A 25,067-nucleotide genomic window follows, 5' to 3' on the forward strand; every position below is an offset into this window, starting at 1 on the left:
ACATCATGTGCACACCAGATGGCATCTGGGTCGAGCTGCCACCAAAAGACTCGCTACCAGCCACCACCCTGATGCCACTTCAGACCCCACGAGAAAAACAGCATTATGCCACTGTATACTCTCTGTTGCTCGTGAAGACTGCACCACTCCTGTCGGACTGGAAATTATGGACTGAATGGATACAAAAAATACTCCCCCATGCAAGAAAGCCATCAATGCCTGAACACTGTACACTCTTCTTTGACGAATTGCAAAACCACAAAGACTATGAGATTTGCTGGAAGGAAATTATGGACAATAATTGCTTCTATGTGCACATAGTCAACATTTATGTCGGACCCCAAGGGGCAGCCGCAGCAATTACACTTCCATTAAGAGCAGCCATATGGTTTCAAGTGCCAAATTCAACACCACACATGACACTGTTTGTCGAAAAGGGACACAAATTATGGGAGCTTGGCCCAATGGTGAAAGTGGCATTACAAATTATTGAATGGAAACACACCGATAATCCGCGCGTCCATATTTCACCCGATAGACAATAATCAAAATTTCATTTTTTGCTGTCAGTGAAGGCCGCGCTGTGACCACATTGGTGCACAGGTCAGCTTTTGTGCAAGCCTCACTGTCAGCAGAACATGAAAGCCTGCTTGGCCAGATACCCTCGCGATTGTGGTCACAACATAAGACAGATATAGGCTTTGTTAAGTCGGCACAGCCAGTTATCAAATTAAAACCAAACGTGACACTGCCCAATAAAAGCCAGTATCCCCTGAAGCCACAAGCAGCCATAGGGATCAAGCCCACTATTGAAGGATTGATAGCAGCAGGGGTCCTGGTCAAAACACAGAGCCCATGTAACACCCCAATTTTCCCGGTTCCTAAGCCACGCTCACCTGATTACAGACTCGTGCATGATTTACGACCTATTAATGCCATAGTGGATGCTGAGACTCCCGTGGTGCCGGACCCCCACACCTTGCTTTCCAACATCCCACCTGAATCACTCTGGTATACAGTGATTGATTTGTGTTCAGCATTTTTCAGCGTTCCAGTACACCCAACATCACAATACTTGTTTGCATTCACTTATGAAGGGCAGCAATACACCTACACACGCCTACCACAGGGCTATGTTGACAGCCCCACAATCTTCAACAGGGTCCTGTCAGAGGATTTAGGTCACCTGGACGTGAGCAGCACTGTCATCCAGTATATGGATGACATTTTGGTTGCCAGTCTGACAAAAGAATATTGCGAGCGTGATTCATTGACTGTCCTCTTAGCACTTGAAAAGGGAGGGCACAAAGTTAGCAGAGATAAGTTCCAGTTCTATCAAAAGGAGGTAGACTACTTGGGGAGGAGGCTATGTGGCAACTTGCGAAAAATATCTGCTACTCACCTAGAGGCGATTGCTAAAGCCTCACAGCCAAAGACAGTGAGTCAAATGCTAACTTTTTGGGGAATGACAGGATATAGCAGAGCCTGGATCTGTGACTATGCCATAAAAGCGGCCCCTCTGCGTGAAATGATCCGCGCGGCCGGACAGAACAATGGCTCAGCTAACTTGGAGTGGAATGAAAAAGCCCTTCAAGGATTCTCAATGCTAAAACGTGACCTCCAAGAAGCACCTGCTTTGGGTAGCCCTGATTAGTCAAAGCCATTCCTCTTGTATGTTGCAGAAAAATCTGGGCATGCATTTGCTGTCTTGATGCAGGATACTCCAACTGGGAAGCAGCCGATTGCTTACTATAGTTCTAAATTGGACAATGTTGAGTTAGGGTTGCCTCCAGGCTACCAAGGTTTAGCATCGGCCGTCTTTGCTTTTCGAAAGGCAGCACCAATAACTATGGGCCACCCTGTGTCCCTTTTCACCTCGCATCAATTGCATGCGTTGCTTACAAGCCCGCGTTTTGTGCTGACTCAAGCCCGGCGTACCGGATACGAAGTAATTTTGTCTGCACCTGAGTTAACGATACAAAGATGTAATACAGTTAATCCAGCTACTCGCATGATGGTCCCGGAATCAGATGTAACGCATGAGTGTATCCAATCAACAGAGGAATTTTTGAAACCGCGTGATGACCTTCATAATCAACCTATCGAGGCGGATCTCACATATTTTGTTGATGGGTCATGTTTTAAGGATGTAACAGGTAACCATGCGGGTTATGCAGTTATCCAATTGCACTTGGATGGTTCATTATCTAAAGTGCAGGCGAAAAAGGTTCCGCAACCTTGTTCAGGCCAGCTTGCTGAGCTGATGGCATTGACAGCTGCATGTCAATTGGCGCGAGACAAGCGCCTTAATGCATACACAGATTCTGCATATGCTTATGGTGTGTGTCATATTAATGGAAAAATTTGGCAGCAACGAGGCTTTAAGCGAGCTGATGGTACTCCAGTTGTTCATGCAGAAGCGCTTGCCTCCCTTTTGGAAGCCATGATGCTGCCATCAGCTTTGGCTATCATCAAATGTGCTAGCCACCAAAAGAATGACTCTTTGGTTGCCAAGGGGAATAACTATGCAGATGAGGTGGCCAGGGGGGTTGCATCAGTGGGGGCTATGGCCCCCCTGCTGGTTGCGGGTGACTGTGAGCCTTTGACTACATTAGTCTCCCTAATTGAGACCCAGGATGCGGCATCGGTGTATGAAAAGAGTGTTTGGAAGAAGAGGGGCGCTTCCAAATGTTTGACGGATGGTCATCAGAAAGACCTATGGCGCAGCCCGGAGGGACATTTTGTGTTGCCCCTGTCATTGGTGAAAACAGCAATTTTGGCTGCCCATGGCCAAGATCATTGTCATCGGGGTGAAGTGTTGCGCAAGCTAAAAGCGGTTTGGTGGACCCCTTTCCTGGCAGCCATGGTGGATCGGACTTTACACGAGTGCATTGTGTGTGCACAGCACAATGTGAGGAAATCCTTTTCAGCACCACTGGGCCACATACCTATAGCAGAAGGACCGTTTCGGCATCTCATGATGGACCACATCGACATGATTGAACGGGTGAGGGGCTACAGATATGTTCTAGTGGTGATTGACAGCTTTAGTAGGTGGATTGAGGCTGTCCCCACGAAGGGTCCTGATGCCAGTTCTGCTGCTAAATTCTTGTGCAGGGAGGTGTTCCCCAGATTTGGCATCCCTGACCTGATCAGCTCGGATAATGGTCCAGCATTTGTTGCCAACATTGTGAAAATTAGCATGAAAATGCTTGGGATAAAACAAAAATTTGGATGTGTCTACCACCCCCAGTCTCAAGGTGTCGTCGAACGTGCTAATGGTACCTTGAAAGCCAAATTAGCCAAAATTAGAGCAAGCAGTAATGGTAAGTTGAATTGGATGGATGCCTTACCGCTAGCTCTCATGTCAATGAGATCACAGTCTAACCGCACGACCCATTTAACCCCGCATGAAATGCTAACTGGCCGTCGCATGCCTGTGCCCTTTTTGAGGGGCCCGTATGAAGGGCCTCCATTAGAACAGTGTGAATTGGAATTGACCTCCTACCTGCACCACTTAACCCAAATACACAATGCTATCTCTCGACAGGTAATCGAGACCGCAGAGGACCGACAGGCTGAACTCCAGCCTGACCTACAGCGAGTGGTGCCCGGTGATTGGGTGTACGTGAAGACGTTCAAGCGCAGGTGGAACGAGGCTCGACGTGAAGGTCCTTTCAAGGTCACCTTGTCAACTCCGACTTCTGTCAAAGTCCAAGGTAAATCAGTCTGGTTCCACCTCAACCACTGCTGTCCTGCACCGCGGCCTGAAGGGCCTGCTGAAACGCAACCAGGCCTGGCCAGGGGTGACCACGCCACCCCGCAGGGAGAAGCCAGGTCTCGGACGCCCGCGGCAGCTAGAGAACCCTCTGTGCAGCGCGCCCCTAGACGGTCCAGAAGGCTAGCACGAGGGGGCGACTCATCATCACCTAGTAGTGGCTCGCTACCTCCGCCTCTGAGCCCTCGCTGCGCAAGCGAGTTGGCATCATCTGACAATGAGCAGCCTAGTCCGGGTGCTGTCACAGGTGATGTTTCCCCCGAGGGGGGGGGTGCAGCTCTCCCACCCCCCACCACAGGAATGGGTGGAGATGCATCAGTTGGAGGAGACATTGGGGCCGGATCAGTTGACGATGGAGGAGCCGGCCCATCCTCCACCCAGACCGGTCAGGCGGACCCAGACCAGGCTGAGCCGAGTCCGAGTGACTGTGTCCCTTTCTCGACCATTGACCTTGACCTCCTCCGTGAACTGCAGGAATATCAGCCTGACCTTGCTGATCTGGCTGCTAGCCCTGCCGCCCCTGACGTATTTCACCTTTAGCTTAGTGCAGAGTATTGAGGATAGGGAAGTGCGACTTCAGCAATGTGCCCTGGCTGCAGGACTTGTAGTTGCAGCACAGGGGGCCTGGGACAACGACTGACATAGATCTGACATATGTAAATAATCCCTCTAGCCGCTATACTCTGACTGTAGGACCGACTCATGACAAATTTGCGATGGAGGCACTGACTAGACAATGTTACGTTTATGGTTCAGTCACACTCATGTGCAATGTCACCCACTGTCTCCCGACTACTGGTTATACAGGCGTTACTATGACCGTAGATGAAGCTTTTACACTGATGCGCGTGGCACACACTCGCTCCCGGCGTGCTGTTAATCTGCCTAATAATAATGAAATTGCTAATAATGATCATTCTGTTAAAATCTTGGGACAGGATAGTAGTCTGTTTTATCAATGGATGGTCTATTCAGCCCGACAAATAAGAAAACGCCCCTGTATAACTTGTTATAATCGCAAGCGCTTGCCCACTGTGCGGCCCCTGCCGGAATTAAGGGAAAATGATTGTGGTGCTGGATTATGTTTTACGACTTGTGCGCTGTGGTTAGCATCAGGTATTTACCCTGGATGGGTCACAGATAAGTTCCATTGCCCGCGGGTTTTGTCTAAAAATATGTCGGTAGCTGTCCCACCTATGTCGCGTATAGACCGAAATATTGTGCACCCGGTCTGTGTTGCTTTTGGGCTTAAATATAAAAAAATGTGGATAAAGGCAGCTAACCGTTCAATGGATGGACATCTACAAAGAACCCACACCCTGACTAGTGTCATCCCGGGTGGTCACAGGCTTTGGTCAGTCATAAATTTAATTAACACAACTGCCCTGTCCCCACTGCAATGTGCGCAGGTCCTCCAGAATGGAGGTGACCTGGTCCATGCTGTTAATGGCACTTCTGGAACCCACAGAGTCATCCCTGTTATTGCAGGTGATGCTCCCAGTACCCCACTCGCTGACGTCTTTTGGCTGTGCGATAATGATGATCAAGTTAAGGCTGTAATTCCTGCCCACTGGCGGGGGTTGTGTGCACCTGTTATGGTGACTGGGCAGTTGGCAGTGTTGGCTATTACTAAAAAGGCTGGGAAGAGGTCTGTTTTGCGTCCAACCGCACTCACTGAGCCCGATTCTGTCTATATTTCGTGGGACCAACAGCCAATAGGGGTCCCGGCTGAGCATTCTCCTATTTCTGAAGATTGGATTCGGTCCGGCCAAGGCACTGGCTGGATACCGCACATTGGTCCAATTATTAATTCACAATATATTGCTCGCAACAGTAGATGGGTTAATTACTTGTGGTATAATCAACAACTTTTTATTAACTGGACAGTAATGGCTTTAGAGAATATTCATGAGCAGCTCCATGCTACCACTCTAATGACCTTGCAAAATAGACTTGCGTTGGACACTATGTTAGCCGCAGATAATGGCATCTGTTCCATGATTGGTGAAGAATGTTGTGTAGAAATTCCTATGCATACAGGTGAGAAAGGAAACCTCACATTTGTTTTACAACAATTAGTTACGCTGAAAAATGAGCATGTCCATAGTTCAAATTGGAATACCAAAACTGTGTGGCTGGACACACTCGCCAAATGGTTTGAAAGTATGTCTTTCGGGAAGGTTTTGTCCGTCATTGCCTCTGCGCTGGGCCTGCTCCTCTTGCTCGTGTTAATTACCGCCTGTTGTATATTGCCCCTGATCAAAGTGCTAGTTAGGAGATCTATTGATGCTGTAACCCACTTTCCAGTAGTGGTTGATTCTCACGATGCCGACATGCACTTGCCTACTGCCACTTCCTCTTTCCCTTGCGACTCTGTCTATGAAGTTATGACAGATAAATATCTTAACTGATGACTCATAAAATAAATAAGAAACTTAAGTTTGGTTTACAGGATATATTGAATGATTTACCCCTCGGCCCCATCCCTTTTTGTCGCTCTATTACCCGATGTGCCCAAAGCAATAAAGTAGTATTTACCCCCTATCACTATATAGGCTCATTCCCCCTTCATGTTGAGGTTGGAGAGGTTGTTATTTACCCCTGGAAATGGTTAAAACATGTTTATGTTTTAAAGGGGGGAATGGCAATTTACACCGACTTATTCCCTGTTCACTACGTGTATGACGTTTTCAGCCAGGACCAACATAAGACTTTGAATACTAGGGCCCTGATAGAGGTGATAACAATTAAGCTAAATGGATATACTTTGTTTTCTACACGGAGAAAACTAGTTGCGGACACTATGAGTGATAGACGTCTTCTTATGACTAGATATCTCCAAAAAATTTACCAATATTGCGTGGCGCAGCAGGAAAAAGGGAAGTGGCGGTGGCAGATGCGTTTCTCCTTTATATCCCCCTCACCTAAGCAGGAAGAAGGAGATGGGGGAGACTCCCGGGAACTGGTGGCCGCGCCTGAGTGATGAGCTGGCTGGAAGGGGGAGTTACAACATACTCCAACCGGCGGGTCCCCCGATGCCACTGGGGGAGCCACCATTGAACCCATCCAGGCCTTCCCCGGCACTGCAACCAATCCGTCTGCGGCTGCGGACGCCTTCGGACCCATCGTCCCCTGACTCACCAGCTAATCCACAAAGGCGACCAACTCCACGGCCAGGGTCACAGCCTTGGGGCCCTTTGCCTGGAAGGCAATCACCTGCGCCAAGGCCACAGCCGTCAGGCCTGCCAACTGATGTTGCTAGGCCCAGCATGTGGTCTCCCCAGGCTCCCACCAGACTCATCCACCTGTTGACTTCCCCCAGTGGATCCTCATCTTATGTGGCCCCCAACCCTCCCCCACAACCGGGAGCAGCAGGGGTGCGAGGAGGTGCTCATCCTGCGTCAGCCCCACACCCGAGGCCAGATGAGGATTTGGCTCCTTGCCGCCATTCTTGGAAGCGGCATAGGTTGAGGATGCCCCATGGCTTGTGCTTCCCAAGCTTGGGGCAACAAGGCTACAACTGCGCGACCCTGGCAGTGGAACAGCTGGCTGACATCTCCCGCCTCGAGTTCAGGATCCTGTGCAGCCGGATCCCAGATGACACCAAGGAGCTATACCAAGTGTGGCGCGCTGGCATCATGAAAGCCCGTGCCAGACAGAGAGCTGCCTTACAGCGTAATCTAGCCAGGCAGCGTGGCCTAGCTGCACAGCCGAAATCCTTAGCCTGAAGAGGCCTCACTTCTGACCACCTGTCCTGTCAACCAAGAAAGGATCTCGGTTGACATTTTCAGTCCCCTGCCGACGCCTGCACCGCCCCTGCGACTCTGGTTCACCTCTTCAGTACAGATGTGCTGTCCAGAGGACAACTGGACATCATGACCACACCTTTGCAGTCACTGTTCTAACTGGGGCATAATAATCCCCAGGGCAGTGGGAAATCCTTCCATCACATCTTGCATTATCACTGTTTTGTTGGGGCATAATAATCCCCACGCAGTGTGGAAATCATGATCGGATGGTCGTCGCTGAACCACACACCATCCACCTGGCTCACTCATGAAGGGCACAGAGCCCTTGTTCGCTTACGGACATTTGACGCCCCACACATGGACATTCGCATTCACATGCACACACGGACTCTCGTCACCTCTGACCCTCTCTATTTCTCTTTTGCAGTTACACCCCTCCTTCCACTCATATCGTCCCCCGGACCATTGCAAACATTTTCACCCCCACCCATCATTAGCCCCACTCTCTCAGCCTATGCACTCCCTGAATCCATGCATACACCACTCATATTTTCTCCTGAACTGTCACCCTTCTGAAAGCCTCCCTCTCCCCTCCTCTCCTTGGACATAATATCGCATAGCAAATTTTGAGTATTGTTAGCATGTTGCGTGCTCAGCATTTACCTTAGCATGTTAGACATATAACCTTTGTTCTTGTGTTTGATGTGGTTTTACATTGTGCCATTTTATTGTTTTTGTGCTTTGAGATTTCAGTTTGTTCAAAAAAAAAAAAAAAAAAAAAATCCTCACTATGTTAAGTAGTTAGCCCTTTAGATCCACACGATTTTTTATTTTTTATTTTTTTTTTATTTAGCCCTTTAAATCTACACTATTTTAATTTTATTATGATTTTATGCAATTCTTTATGTCTATGCTATTTTTAATTTACCTTTTAAACTTACACTATGTTAATCTGTTCCTTTGGCCGCCAGTCGGCGGATACAACTAATGGCATACAATTTCCCCTAGCCTTTCTTTTGGTATTGATGTGCTAAACTCTGTTATTTGTAATGAAGATAGCGAGTGTTAACTTGCCTTTTTGCTTGGTTATTGACTACATGACACGGGGCTGTAGGTGTCTAGTAGATCTTTCATTAGTTTAAGGCCCCATGCTCTTACGCAGGTTGACATGTGGCCAGTCCCACGGGTGTTAAGGCTCAAACCGAGCCGCTTCCAAGTTCCCCCGCACTCTAGGAGGTGCCTGCCCCCTCCGAAGAGTGCACACTCGATCTGTTCGGGTTCAATATTGGTCACTTGCAGAGTTTTACTCATAACACTAGTGTTAATGTGGAGGATTGCAAGTGTCGCTGTGTGTAGTTATTTACGCTGTATGATTGGTGTTAGCGGTGCCAATAACTCAGAATTTGTATGCTGGTGTCTGTGTTGTGATTTCATGAACAACTAAGCTGTGCTCCTTGTCATCTTTGTCTGCTTTGTTCATGATGTATTCACATCATGAAGGGGGGAATGTGGGATCTGATTTTTGGTGCTGTCTCTTGAACTATTGACCTATTCTAGGCCAAATGTTCAAGTGAAACCCTTTTCATGCTAAACAACTTTATGATTGCTACTTGTGTTTAAATAGCTTAAGGAAATTAAATGCCAGTGTGTATCCTGACTTGTCACAAAGGGAATCATGTATTTGTTACCCTATAATCATTTATTTTACTTAATTTTGTAACTCTAAGGTGCCAGCTGAAAATACAAGAAATCACAAGTTTACTGTGGTCAACTGTTGGGAAAACTGCTCCTTCACGCTTAAGGGCTAATGAACAAATGATATCCTGAAAGTTTACAACCGTCAGCTGACGGGAAGATGCTCAGAGCAAGAATCTTAATTACTTTACAACTGTCAGTTGACGGGAAGATGCTCAGAACAAGGATCTCATAATTTTACAACTGTCAGCTGACGGGAAGATGCTCAGGACAAGGATCTCATTACTTTGGTGTCTGCAAAAGGTTAGTTTTAGCAAATTTATTAGATCATACAATGTAAATGATAGGTCGCCTTATTTTTTATGTATGAATAAGTCCTTTTGATACCAGTAAAAACCTGTTACTACTTCTGGTCTCAAGAATGGGGGGGAGACATATAATCTGCTGACCACTTTATAACAATTGGATACCAGTAGAAGTCACAAAACTAAGCTCGCACTACCCCCTAAAATAGTTGAAAAAGTGGTTTTTAATCAACTCAGCAATTTCTTGAGCTTAAACGGACTTTTGGATAAATTCCAGTCAGGTTTCCGACCTCATCACAGTACAGAAACAGCTCTGATTAAAGTACTGAATGATATAAGATTGAGCACTGATGCAGGGAAGGTATCAGTGCTCGTCTTGTCGGACCTCAGTGCAGCATTTGACACGATTGATCATAATATACTGTTAGACAGGCTGGAAACTTGGGTGGGATTAAATGGAACAGTCCTTAAATGGTTCAGGTCCTATTTGGAGGAAAGGAGCTACTTTGTGACCATTGGAAATTTTGAATCTGATCGAAAGGCCATGACATGTGGGGTCCCTCAAGGGTCAGTCCTTGGACCCCTGTTGTTCAGTCTGTATATGTTACCTTTGGGTCAAATGCTTCAGAACACCGATGTTGACTATCATAGTTATGCAGATGACACACAACTGTATTTATCTATGTCCCCAAATGACAGCAGTTCTATTAACGCATTGTGTCATTCTCTAGAGCAAGTTAACAACTGGATGAACCAAAATTTCCTTCAGCTGAACGAAAACAAAACGGAGCTCATTGTTTTCGGCAATAAAGAAAAGAGGATTGCTGTTAAAAAACAGCTTGAGTCACTGTCTTTAGAAACTAAAGACCAAGTTCGAAATCTTGGGGTACTAATAGACTCAGATCTGACCTTCAGCAATCATATTAAATTCATCACTAAAACAGCCTTTTACCAGCTGAAAAACATATCCAGACTGAAGGACTGCATGCTTCAAGCAGACCAAGAGAAGCTTATCCATGCTTTTATCTCCAGCAGACTAGATTACTGTAACGGTCTTCTGACTGGACTCTCTCAAAAGAACATGAGACAATTGCAGCTCATTCAGAACGCTGCAGCTCGAGTTCTGACCAAAACAAAAAGATCAGAACATATTACTCCAGAACTTAAGGATTTACACTGGCTCCCTGTCAGCTGTAGAATCGATTTTAAAGTTCTGCTACTCGTCTATAAATCACTAAATGGTTTGGGTCCTGAATATATCCAAGAAATGCTGATTGAGTACAAGCCCAGCAGGGCTCTGAGATCTACAGACTTGGGCCAACTAGTGGAACCCAGAGTTCGAAGCAAACATGATGAAGCTGCATTTAGCTATTATGCTGCACACAGATGGAATAGGCTGCCAACAGAAGTGAAGTCAGCCCCGAGTGTAAATGCTTTCAAATCCAGGTTAAAAACTTTGCTTTTTTCTTATACCTTTGATTAGGGACCTTTAAACAGCTTTAATTAAGTGTTTTTTTTAATTTTTATTTTTATTTTTATTTTTATTTTTATTTTTGTTTTTGTTTTTATTTTTATTTTTATCATTATCATTTTAAACTTCCTTATGTTAAATTTTTTAAAGTTTGTTGAATAATGTTTTAAGATTGTTAGTTTGTAACCTATTTTTATTTATTTTTCTTCCTCTGAATGTTAACTATTGGTTTTTGATGCTTATGTGTTGTCTTTCCTCGTGTAAAGCACATTGAGTTGCCTTGTGTATGAAATGTGCTATACAAATAAACTTGCCTTGCCTTGCCTTGCCTTGCCTAGTGGTCAAAAGCGGATACTATTAGCATTCAGTAAACTGCATCTCATAATAAGTGGGTTTGGCCGAGGCTTTACCTTACCAATAAGATCTAAGCGTGAAGTGGGCAGGCAGGTTTGATAGCCAATCAGGAAAAGAGTTTGTAACATGGGTGATGCTTTATAAACTGTTGCATTTCCTGAGATTGTCAGATTTTTTCCATTTGCGCAAATTGAATGGTCTCAGTGTGCTTTTGCCAATAAAGCCGCTTTTTGTTCAGCTTGACTTTGGACTCCTGCCTATTTTTTGTTCTGACTCGCTTTTTCTTCCAACTCACAACGCAAAAGGGGACCTGGTGCATCAGCCTGCCAACAGGTGTTGGAACAGGTGTCGCTGCGGCCAGCCTTCCGGCTCCGGCCTGACCCGAGAGCCGACAGAATCTAACCAGAAACTGCTGGAAGAGATGATACAACTGCGGGATGTGGTTCAAGCCCAGAAGGAGATGAAAAAGAAAGACCTGCAAATTGTCATCTTGCAGGAACAGGTAGATGAGCTTGATCAAAAATCTCGTATCAATGATGTCATTATCACCGGCATTAAAGTCAGGCCGCGCACGTATGCACAAGCCGCGGCCAGAAGAAGTGATGAGGACTCTGATCTAAATCTTGACAATGAATCAGTGGAGCAACAGGTGATAACCAAACTTTGGGAATTGGATATGCTTCGATTCCACCATTATTTCAAAGAGTGTTACACACTTCCATCTGGAGGGAGAAAACCACCAATGGTCTTCATGAAACTTACAGACAGAAAAAGAAAGATCGCACTCCTCAAGGCCCAAAACTGAAAGGCAAGAATGTCTTTCTAAATGAAAACCTGACCAAAAAGAATGCTGAAATTGCAAGAAAGGCACGTCAACTGAAGAAAGATGGGAAAATTGTGGCAACTTGGACCGCCAACTGCAAAGTCCTTATCAAGACACAAGGGAGCTCACCAGAGGAGATCAAAACCAGGGTTATCAAGAGATTACAGGAACTGGAAGTCTATGATAATTAAACATGTCCCAAACAACTGACCCCATATCACCAAACTACACAGACTTAGATGATTAATTTGTGGAATATGCCTTGAACGATCCAAATGGAATATTTGACCCTGACACAAACTTCTACAACAACAAAGCGGACAAGTGCCACTACTACACTGATGAACAATTCAACAAATCAATTAATGTGATTGTATCAATGATGTCATTATCACCGGCATTAAAGTCAGGCCGCGCACGTATGCACAAGCCGCGACCAGAAGAAGTGATGAGGAATCTGACAATCTCAGGAAATGCAACAGTTTATAAAGCATCACCCATGTTACAAACTCTTTTCCTGATTGGCTATCAAATTGGGACGCATCTGTTGAGGAAGGACGCATCTGTACTTGCTCCTGCACTCGCTCGTGAATCTAACTACTTGTTGATTTTTGCATTGGGATTTGTAACTACATTGTTGCAGAATGCCTGGCGGAAAAAGAGCCGACGAGATTGAGGAGATAAAATCTTCTCTTAAAAAACTCAGTGGAATGGTTGCCGAATTACTTGAAATGAAGAAGAGCATTGAGCCACTTCTTCAGGAAATACAGCAATTGAAGAAAGAGACACAGGAAAAAGATCGACGCATTGTTGCCTTGGAACAAAAAGTGGATGATTTGGAACAAAATCTTCGTATCAACGATGTGATAGTCACCGGTATCAAGATCAAGCCGCGCCGTGGCCCTTTGAGAGCTGCGGCTAGCACGAGCACGGAAGATTCTGACCAATATTCAGGGAACGAGACTGTGGAACAGCAAGTGACACTTCAACTCAGAGATTTGGGATTAACTGTTGATCCTGCGCACATTCAGATGTGCTTTTCGCTTCCAACTGGAGGGACACGACCACCGGGAGTTCTGATCAGGTTTGTTGACAGAAAGAAAAAGATTGCTCTTCTGAGAGACCGTCACAAGCTTCGTGGGAAACATGTCTACATCAACGAAAACCTCACCAAACGAAATGCTGACATCGCCAAAAAGGCACGACAAATGAGAAAGAATGGACTTATCGAAAGCACGTGGACAAAAGACTGCCGAATTTTTATTCAAACTAAAGATAACTTTGGTCAACTAAAAACACGAATCGTGAAAGGAGCTGAGGAATTGGCTGCGCTTGAGAGACAACAGTAATTCACAATATCACAACAACAACAACATCACTAATTACCCAAAGCTGGAGTTGTATATGATTATTTGCTGACTTTGCCAAGGCTAACTCTTGTTTATACACCTGCATTGATAACATGTATTGCTGTTCCCGTTTGAATCTAAATATTGTCTGGCTCGAATTCCGATTGGACATTTGTTGTAACAGTCAAGGCTGCATGATAAGGCTGTATTGTGGCTCCAATGAATCTGCTGTCAATACGCAAAATGGGGGTTGGTGGTCTGGTTCCTGGAATGCAGCTGGCGTGGGCCGCTCTGCTGGGTGAGCTAGGCTGGGCAGCGCACAGGAGTCATCAGATCCACAACATGCTAGCAACCAGTGGTGCTACCTGACCAGAATCGAGTGAAATTGCTTGAAAGCAATGGGCCGAATGCAAGCCGATCTACTCTTCTGGAAAGCACAACATGTGTGAAAGCTGATCCGAGGTCAGCGAAGACCCTACTGGTGAAAGAGAAGAATTGCGCTTGCCTTGGCTGCTCGCCTGGCGGGGTGGGCTTGCTGGTGGCGTCTGGGGACCGACTCACCAGTTCCAAATGACTGGGACTAGCCACAATCTACACACGGACATTCAAGATGAACTGAGCGAGCAGTGTCTGGGATAGTATGGGATGGATAACGATAAAAATTAATGTCTATTCTAAATAATGTATATGATTGATGCGTTATAGTAATGGGTCGATGGGGACGGGTCTCGAATAAGCTTCGGCTTCTACCCGTCAGCCCTTCTTTCGGACGTCAATGTTGCAAATGATGTGATGTGATTGATGTAAACTGTAATGTGTCCGAAAGGAAAAAATTAATAAACTAAATGTCATTGGTAAGCTCTCAATAATTCATTTCAACAGCAGGAGCCTATATACAAACTTTGGACATATTAAAGAATATCTGCAGAAGTTCAACAATAAAATAAATATTATTGCAATCTCAGAAACATGGATGAAAGAAAACAAGGACTTGGATATTGATTTACCTGGTAATAATATGGAATGTACAAATCGAACTGGTAAAGGAGGTGGAGGGGTGGCCTTGTTTGTGGATAGCAACATTAAGGGTATATACTACATAATATGTCGATACAGGTTGACAATCTCATGGAATGTATTACGATTGAAATTAATGTGATAAAAGGTAAAAATATAACTGTAAGCTGTATCTATCGCACACCGGACTCTAAGGTGGAACTGTTTACCGAATGTGTACAAAAACTTTTGTCAACAATCCACAACAAACAAATATTCTTCTGTGGTGACATAAATATAGATCTGTTAAACCCCAACAAAAACGTATATATTGAAGACTTTACTGATACAATGTACTCACTCGGTCTGCATCCATTAACTACAAGAATTACGACCCATAGTGCTACTCTAATAGATAATATCTATACAAATATTTTGTTAAATGAGATCAAAAGTGGTATACTGATTAACGATATAACGGATCATCTTCCAATATTTGCTAATTATACATGGTATCAAAATGGTACTTGACAAGTACAAGCTATATACAAAAGATTTAGGACAGAGGAGAATTTTATTGCATTAAGAAATGAACTGTTGACTCAAAACTGGAGTTGTGTTTATGAAGCAATGAATGTGAATATGGCCTATGGCTACTTTATAAACAAACTTGAACAATTGTATGATAAACACTGTCCAGTAAAGAAGGTTTATCTCAAACAACATTTACAATCTAAACCATGGATGAGTAAGTCATTAATAAATGCTTGTAGAAAAAAGAATAATTTATATAAGATATTTATTAAACAAAGAACCAAACAGGCAGAGGACAGATATAAAAGATATAGAAATAAGCTAAATTCTATTTTAAGGGACTGTAAAAAACAGTATTATACTAAATTATTAGATGAAAACAAAAACTTTACTTGTAAATTATGGGATATTATGAATGAAGTTATAAGAAAGAATAAACTCTTATCCTGAATATTTTAATGTTAATAATAAAAAAGTAGTGAATACAGAAGTTATTGCAAACAATTTTAATGAGTTTTTTGTAACTGTAGGAGCTGATCTCGCCAAGAAAATTCCAGAATCCTCCTCTCACTATGATAACAGTTATACAGGAAACCTACACTCCATGTTTTTGGAGCCAGTCATGGACACTGAGATAAGACACCTGGTTGCCAAATGCACAACAAAAAACTCCAGTGACACAAACGGTTTTGATATGAAGTTAATCAAGAATATAATAAATGAAATCCTACATCTAACTTCTTTATGTAATTTATCATTTCAGACTGGGACATTCCCAGATGAAATGAAAATTGCAAAAATTATTCCTATATACAAAACTGGCGATGTTCATGACTATGGTAACTATAGACCCATCTCAATTCTGCCACAGTTGTCAAAAATATTAGAAAAACTCTTCAATAATAGACTTGATAAATTTAGAACTAAACATAAATTGTTAAGATGATAGTCAATATGGTTTTAGAAAAGAACATTCTACGGCCCAAGCCCTGACTGAATCCATGGAAATAATCACAGATGCTATTGATCAAAAATTATATAACATTGGAATATTTCTTGATCTAAAAAAAAGCGTTTGACACTGTAAATCATAAAATAATATTAAATAAATTAGAGATAATGGGGATCAGGGGCACTGTATTAGATTGGTTACGAAGTTATCTAACCAAAAGATATCAGTATGTGACATTAGGAGGGAGTACTTCTAATAAAATGGAAGTTTCATGTGGTGTACCTCAGGGCTCGGTTTTGGGCCCTAAATTGTTTATACTATATATAAACGATATATGTAAAGTCTCTACTGCGTTAAAGATGGTACTCTTTGCTGATGATACAAATATTTTATGTACAGGTGAGGATATACAGAAGCTAGCACAAATAATAAATGAGGAATTATATAAACTACAACAATGGCTTAATGCTAATAAATTGTCTATTAATCTCAATAAGACTAAATTTATGTTATTTGGTAAAAAAGGAACTAAAGAAAATATCAGCATACAAATTTCTAATGTAAATATTGAACGGGTAAGCCAGCACAATGTGTTGGGAATAATTATTGACAAGATGCTTACATGGATTCCTCAGATAACACAGTTAAAAAAAAAAACTGGCTAGAAGTATATCCATCCTCTACAGAACCCCAAAAATATTGAGTCAAAAGGCACTCCAAATAATCTATAGTGCACTGATCCTGCCTTATTTGACTTATTGTGTTGAAATTTGGGGAAACACTTACAAAAGTCGATTGCAGCCGTTGATGGTATTACAGAAAAGAGCAGTAAGAATTATCCATAGTGCTCCATATAATGCACACACACACAAATTGTTTATTGAAGCTAAACTATTGAAATTATATGATTTAATAAATTATAGAACTATTCAGATAATGTATAAAGCGGCCAGACACTGTCTCCCTTACAACTTGCAAATATGCTTCCAGGCCAAGGAATCGAAATATGAGAAACTTGTGTTTGTACAGAGATGTGTTAGAACTACACTGAAGTCATTTTCGATTTCCTGTAATGGTGTAAAATTGTGGAATTCACTAGATTGGGACTAACTGGAACACAGACACTAGCTGGATTTAAGAAAAAATATAAAGAATTGGTATTAATCAGTTACAGTGAAGAAAATGTTTAACCTGTCTTTTGTTCAATTTATATGTGGGAGAGCAATAACTCTTGCGTTATCAACAAGGAGGGAGCTTCAACACAGAAATGTAAACATGTCTGACTATGTTATTGAAGTGCAAGGACAGTTAATCTTGAATCATTTAAAAACAGCATCTGTGCTGAGTGCTGAGAAAAGGACACTCTGCTACAAAAACTTTCGACAAATCAGTATGGATCTAATTAGCTGGTCTCCAAGTGCGTTTGACAAAATCTTTTCTACGATGAGACCTGGACCTACTCAGCGTTCATGTCCAAGTGGAACTCACATGTCTGGATATGCTGAAGATTCCTGGGCTAAGTGGAGACCATTGTGTCTGACTTCTCTGGACGTTGAAGATGTTGAGGACGTATACCTGCTTGCTGTGCTGGTGGTTACACTGATGCTGCTGGGGATTGGATCCCACTGGCTGTTTCGTACGCTACGAAAAATGTCTGATCGCCAGAAGAATGCAGAGGAAATGGCTGCGGCCACCCTGAGAGCCATCACTGGCATGCAAGCCGGCCGAACTAAGGCCTGTGATGACACTTCTCTGGTGAAAAACGACCTTGCAGCACTCAACCTTGCCATGAACATAATGAGGAGAGGACACATGGCTTTCACTATGCCCAGTTATCTAAAGCTACTGGACTGAGACAATCTACATGGTACTAATCAACAAGTGATCAACAAACTATTGGAACAAATCTACTGTCATGAACGACATGCGATCAAATCACTGGTGAAGATGAACTGATTGAACTTTTAATAATCCATTTGCCTGAATCAAAAGACTCCGAATGTAATCAACTGGATAACTAACTTCATGGACACGATGAACTGAGTGAAATTTTATCATCTCTGCTGACTTTAACTATATTTGTTTGATTTTCTGCGTCCTAGTATAGTATGGGGGCGGGAAATTATAAGCTTTATGCTTCTTCCTGCCAGCCCTTTTTCTTTTCGGTTATTATATGTTAAAATTGTATGATGAAATGTTTGATTGTCACAATGCTGTCCGAAAGGAAAAATGAACAAATACATCAAATCAAATCAAATCAAATGACAGGGGGGGAAAAATCTTTACTTTTCGAAATACTATATGATGATGGCGGGGCTTCAAATTTTGTGTTTCACAATGAAAAAGGATATGCTTAATAACTCCCCGGTCCATGCTCCAAAAAATCCCAAACTTGACAGGTATGTTTATAGTCAAGGCCTGAAAGTATCTCTATGACAAAATTCAGTTATGTATGCAGCGCCACCTCGCCCTTGAGGCATAACAAAAAAATTCCCCACTTACACTATTTAAAAAAAAATTGTAAACATGTTTCAAATGAAAAACGATACGCTTAATAACTCCCCGGTACATGCTCCAAAAAATCCCAAACTTAATATGTTTGTTTATCGTCAAGGCCTGAATGTATCTCTATGACAACATTCAGTTATATATGCAGCGCCACCAAGCCCTTGCGGCTTAAAAAAAACAAAAAAACAAAAACACTGACGGTATTTTTACAAAAAATGTAAACTCGTTCTAAATGTGATAACAAAGTCATTTATGAATATTCTTTTACTTTCCACCACTCCAAAATGTTCACTGGCATCAGACCTACCCAAACATACGTATTTTTTATTTAGTTTGATTTCTTTTTGATAGCCTCTATGAACATTAAAAGCAATATCGTGAATGAAGGATATGCTTAATAACTCCCCGGTACATGCTCCAAAAAATCCCAAACTTGATATGTTTGTTTATCGTCAAGGCCTGAATGTATCTCTATGACAAAATTCAATTATAAATACAGCGCCATCTTGTCCTTGAGGCATAAAAAAAAAAATACTCCACTTACGGTATTTTTACAAAAATTGTAAACTCATTGTAAGTGTGATAACTAAGTCATTTAGAATATTCTTTTACTTTCCACCACTCAAAATGTTCACTGGCATCAGACCCATCAAAACATTCGCACTTTTTTTAATTTTATTTTTGATAGCCTCTATAGACAATAATAGCAATATCGTGAATGAAGAATATGCTTAATAACTCCCCGGTACATGCTCCAAAAAATCCCAAACTTGACATGTATATTTATAGCCAAGGCCTGAAGTTATCTCTGCGACAACATTCAGTTATAAATACAACGCCACCTAGCCCTTGAGGTATAAAAAAATCCAAAAAATTTGCAAACTCATTGTAAGTGTTATAACTAGGTCATTTATGAATATAAAATTTAAAAAAAGACGCTGATTTTTGTAGATCTTAACATTCACCAAAACCCACTGAGCTTGACACACTCCTCACACCTTGCAAAAAAAAAAACGCATGTAAAGGTTTATTATGCCTTTTTATTACGCATTTTCAAAGAAATTCTGCTTCCAATGTGCCAGTACCCCAATGTGCAAGTACCCCAACGTGGCCCGAGCTGCGAGGGCCCTTTATAACTGCTCGCAGCTCTAGTTGTCATTGTGTCTGAGTGTTCGCACAGACTCCCTGAGCATTCCTTGGACCACGGTGGGCAACATCCACTGACTTCGGTATGAATGGATTGACAGTGCCGTTTACTCGCCATGGTGAGAAGTCAAGCCACTGGCGGCCAATAGAGGTGGGCGGATCAATCCAAATATCGATATTATCGATACCAAGTCAGTATCGATATCGGATCGATACTGGCACTAAAATATCAATCTAGTAGTTTAGTTTCAGTTTGGCTCTTGTATGCACTGCTGCGGTTTGGTCTAACAGTTAACAGGCATCTCATCTTTGTAGTAGATTGCATGAACACATACAGCAATGTACTTGAAAAATTGACCTCACAGCAGAGAGTGAAAGCCGGGAAGGGTGGCATGGTTTTTGCCATCCTCCTCGAAGTTGTTTAGTGCCAGTAAAAATGATCCAGAACAACTAAGCCTAGAACCCCACTAGCTTTAAGTCAATGTGTCATCAGTTCTGAAAATATTTCATGAAGGTTGAAAAATTACTTTAATATAGTTATAGTTTAATATAAAAAATTGACAGATTTTTTTTTTTTTTTTTTGTGGAATAACAAAAAAACGTTCCTCTTGTTCTATGCCAATTGTGACATAAGAAAGAATTGCTTACCAATTCCAGCCTGGCCCACAATCCAGGACATACGAATGAAGAGCATCACACCCCATATGTTCAACATACAACGGACCTGCAAAAAACAGGGTCACATGATGCTTCACTCCAAACAGCAAATGTCAGTTTTTGGGAAGAAAATGGGAAGATACAAACCAACAAAAACAGTGGTGGATTGGCTATCAAAGCAATAACAAAGGAGTACACTGAACACATAACTGGACGATCCAACAACACACAGTTGACATTCATTTAATCAACTGTTATACAGCAATATACTGGAACTGAATATTATATGTGCATTTAAGTTGTTGATATGTAATCAATTTAGAATTTTGCTTTATTGGTAAATGGTTTCTACGTACAAATTAAATTATAATTAACATCACATTACCACAGCAGAACAAATATTAGTCTTTTCAACATTAGAATAGAGCTGTCAAACTAATTGATTAATTGACAAGTAATTGATTATCAAATTAATCGACAACTATTTTAATAATCGAGTAATCATTTGGAGTGATTTATTATTTGAAATTGTCCAAATCCTCAGATTTCAGCATATCAACTAGGGCTGCACGATATTGGAAAAATCTGACATTGCGATTTTTGGGGGTCTGCGATATATTGCGATATATAGTGTGATATTAAAAATGGAATAATTTTCACCAGATGACTTGACTAGCGGTTTGGGAAGAATTTGTTTAACTCACCATGACACTATTTTATTAATATAAATGGACTGCTTTTTATATAGCGCTTTGGTGCCCAAGTCGCCTTACAATGTTAAACGCACATTACATTTGGTCTCCGTTGTAATAAATGGGGGTCATTTTTTCAAATCAAATTTTTGTCTTCTTTTTTTGTCTTTGCCTTCTCTTCATGTGCATGTTGCCTGTTCGTGCTTCCAGAGCAGGAGCAGCCTGTGAGAGTGGAGGGGGGAGGAGCCGCCGTGACTGATTAGCAGGAGGGAGGGGCAGCGCCAGGCAGGATGTGCAGAGCACTGAGTAGCTTGCTACTTTATGAAGCAAAACAAATGTTTGCTTGCTGTAAAAAAAATAAATAAAAACATCGCACGTCTTGCGATGTGACTATCGCGCATGCGCACATTGTAATCGCGATGTTCAAACGGTATATCGTGCAGACCTAATAACAGTAATTGTTCACTGACTTTTGCAGTCCTTTGTGAAAAATGACTGATTATCTTCTGTGTTTAGTCCAAATAAGTAATAAAGTAATGTATTTACTTTGGAAAACAATGACCAAACCAGCAACATAGTACAAGATCAATCCCCTTTGTTTTAATCACTACAGTCTTCCCTCGCTATAACGCGGTTCACTTTTCGCGGTCTCGCTGTATCGCGGATTTTGTTTTTTAAGTGCAATTTTGCATATTTTTTTACAGTAATATACCCATTTTGTAAAATTTATGAAGGTTTGAACATTGTCAATGTTTGAACAAGAGAGAAATGTGAGAACATGTAAATGCCTCAATGAGAAAAGTGTGTAAATTGTGCGGTCGGGGATTTTACAGCCTTAAAACATTGATAAGAGTTGTTAAACATAAAGCTAACCACTTGGCGGATTTCATTTATTGCGGGTATTTTTTGGAACCTAACCCCAGCGGAAAACAAGGGAACACTGTATACGAATATTATTTTATTGTCTTCTTCTTCTTATTATTATTATTATTAATATTATTAATATTATTATTAATTCAATCTCTGGTGTAATAACCTTATTTATTGATTGATTGAATTTTTATTTTTCATTTTATTATTATTAATTCAATCTCTGTTCAATTCGATACCGATTAATCCCGATATGAATTTATAAGTCGCGTTGTTGCGATTTTTTTTTATCCAAATTTAGAAAATACTAATCGGGAAACTTGCACATGTACACTGTAAGATTTGTTTGAAAATGTATTGTTTATTTGTCTGAAACTTCAGTCTTATATCTGTGAGCCACTGCATTTAACAAACAGGATGTAACCTGTTTCATGTTTGAACAGCATCGGAATAAAATATTAAGGCTTAATGTCCCATTAATATAACATTCTTCCATGCTTAAGGTGTGAATAACATAACATAATGTGACTGTAAGCTGTATATATAGGGCACCTGGTTCAAGCATTTCAGTATTTAATGATTGGATGGTTCATTTGTTTTCCACAGTAAGCCAAAAACCATTGTTCATTTGTGGTGACTTCAACATAGATTTGTTGAATCCAACAAAAGACAAAAATATTGATGATTTTGTGAATACAATGTACAGTACATCTTTATATCCCACAATAACAAAACCTAGCTGAATAACATCACACAGTGCAACAATTATTGATAATACTATCTTTACCAATGTTCTGGGGAACTCAACCACTAGTGGCTTGCCTTTATGTGATATTTCTGACCATTTATCTGTATTTACTGTGTTTGATTGTCACTTGAGGCGCTCAAATGTTTCCAAGAAAACGATTTATAAACGAATAAGAAATAATGAATTAATCAAAAAATTTAACTATAGTCTTGGTCAGCAAGATTGGAATATAGTTTATAGTGATCTTGATACGAACAGTGCTTATAGCAAATTTTTACATATTTTCATTTCCCTGTATAATGAACACTGCCCAGTACAAAAAAATTTGTACTAAGAATGAATATAAAAGAAAACCTTGGCTCACAAAAGGAATAATTAATGCTTGTAAAAAGAAAAATAATCTCTACAGACAGTTTATTAAGCTAAAAACATACGAAGCGGAACAAAGATATAAGACTTATAGAATAAAGTAACTGATATTATAAGAACTAGCATGCAATTATATTATAGAAAAGCTTTATATGAAAACAAAACTAATATCAAAGCAACTTGGGATGTATTGAATAGCTTAATTAGACGAGGTACTTCAAACTTAATATATCCTGAATACTTCACTGACAAAAATTGTGAAAATCACAACATGGTCAGTATAGTCAACAGTTTTAATAATTTTTTTGTAAATGTTGGCCCTGAGTTGGCTGCTGAAATTCCAAATCATGGAGTTAATAATTGCACCTCGACCATCACGCATAATCCGCTGTCACTGTTCCTCTCTGCACCGAGTGAGCTGGAAGTGACAAGTGTTGTCCTGAAATGTAAAAGTAAATTCTCTACAGATTGCCATGACATTGACATGTTTTTAGTTAAACAAGTTATTGTAAATATTGCAAAGCCCCTGACTTATATATGTAATTTATCATTTCAATCTGGTTGCTTTCCAAATAAAATGAAAATCGCAAAAGTCATACCACTCTTCAAAAATGGAAGCAAACACAGGTTTACAAATTATAGACCAGTTTTTTTATTGCCACAATTTTCAAAAATTTTTGAAAAACTTTTTTTTATTCTCGTTTGGAAAGTTTTCTTGAAAAACATCAACTAATACATGAAAGTCAATATGGTTTCAGAGCAAATAGAACTACCGCAATGGCAATAATTGATGCAACTGAAGAAATTTCAAATTCACTAGACACAAAGAAAATTGCAGTTGGGGTCTTCATTAATCTCAAAAAAGCTTTTGATACAATTCCATTCTATCCGAGTAAATAAATTAGAACGATATTGGATTCGAGGAGTTGCTGGTGACTGGATAAGAAGTTATTTAAAAGGAGGGTTATAATATGTTAAAATGGGGCAGCACGTATCTGGACAACTTGGCATTGGTTGTGGTGTTCCCCAGGGGTCCGGATTAGGGCCAATATTATTTAATATGTACATTAATGACATTATTAATGTGTCTCAGACATTAAAACTTATACTTTTTGCAGATGACACTAATATATTTTATTGTTGTAATAATTATAATGAGCTTGATAGGACAGTGAATAATGAACTTGATAAAATAAAAATGTGGATGGATATGAATAAATTATCGTTAAATGTAGAAAAAATCTAAAACAGTAATCTTTAGTAATTCTAGAATAAATTTTGAATCGCAGATAACTATAGATGGCATCCTAATTGATAATGTAAGTGAGATTAAATTTTTAGGTGTTATAATTGATAATAAATTGTCTTGGAAAGCCCATATCAGTCTCTAAATGCCTCTCAATTATGAATAAAGTAAAGTCATGTCTTGATAAAGATTATTTCCATACATTATATTGTACGCTGGTCCTCCCTTACTTCACATATTGTGTTGAAGTGTGGGGTAACACCTACCAGTGTACAATAGAGCCATTAATTATATTACAAAAACGTGCTTTGCGGATTATACATAAAGTTGGATTTCTTGAACATACACAATCATTTTGCTCAGTCAAAATTACTAAAATTTAAAGATCTAGTTACATTTAATACTTTGATAATCTTATACAAAGCATTTAATAAATTATTGCCAATTAATCTACAACAGTTATTTAAACTTAAAGAGTTAGTTCATAATTTGAGAGGATATGGAGAATTTATAATACCCAAATTTAGAATAAATTGCAAACGTTTTTGTGTGTCAATATATGTGGTGTGAAATATTGGAATAGTCTGGGTACTCAACATGAGAAATCCCAAAATATTTTCAGATTTAAAATGTTATATAAAAACATGGTTTGGTCACAATATGTCAGAGTACCTTGAATTTATAAATACTTGGTGTAAATGTATGGCGTTAGATTTGTGCCACAATTCCGCAAGCGTAATGGGAAGTACCGTGTGCAAAAGGCGTGTTTCGTGCGTACCAAAAATGTGTTTCGTACGTACAAAATGTGTTTCGTGCGTACAAAAA

The 25,067-nt window shown here is 40.7% G+C and overlaps 1 protein-coding gene across 1 annotated transcript in view; it reads right to left on the minus strand.

Annotated features, from left to right (window-relative positions):
• Positions 1-25,067, minus strand: part of slc12a2 (solute carrier family 12 member 2) — a 441,149-nt gene that overhangs the window by 274,648 nt on the left and 141,434 nt on the right. Inside the window, exon 3 of the mRNA XM_077497763.1 lies at positions 20,309-20,384. Within this exon, the coding sequence (XP_077353889.1) occupies positions 20,309-20,384 (76 nt within the window). The remainder of the gene's footprint in view (positions 1-20,308; positions 20,385-25,067) is intronic.

The sequence above is a fragment of the Festucalex cinctus genome, chromosome 15, assembly GCF_051991245.1.
Source record: "Festucalex cinctus isolate MCC-2025b chromosome 15, RoL_Fcin_1.0, whole genome shotgun sequence".
Taxonomy (NCBI): Eukaryota; Metazoa; Chordata; class Actinopteri; order Syngnathiformes; family Syngnathidae; genus Festucalex; species Festucalex cinctus.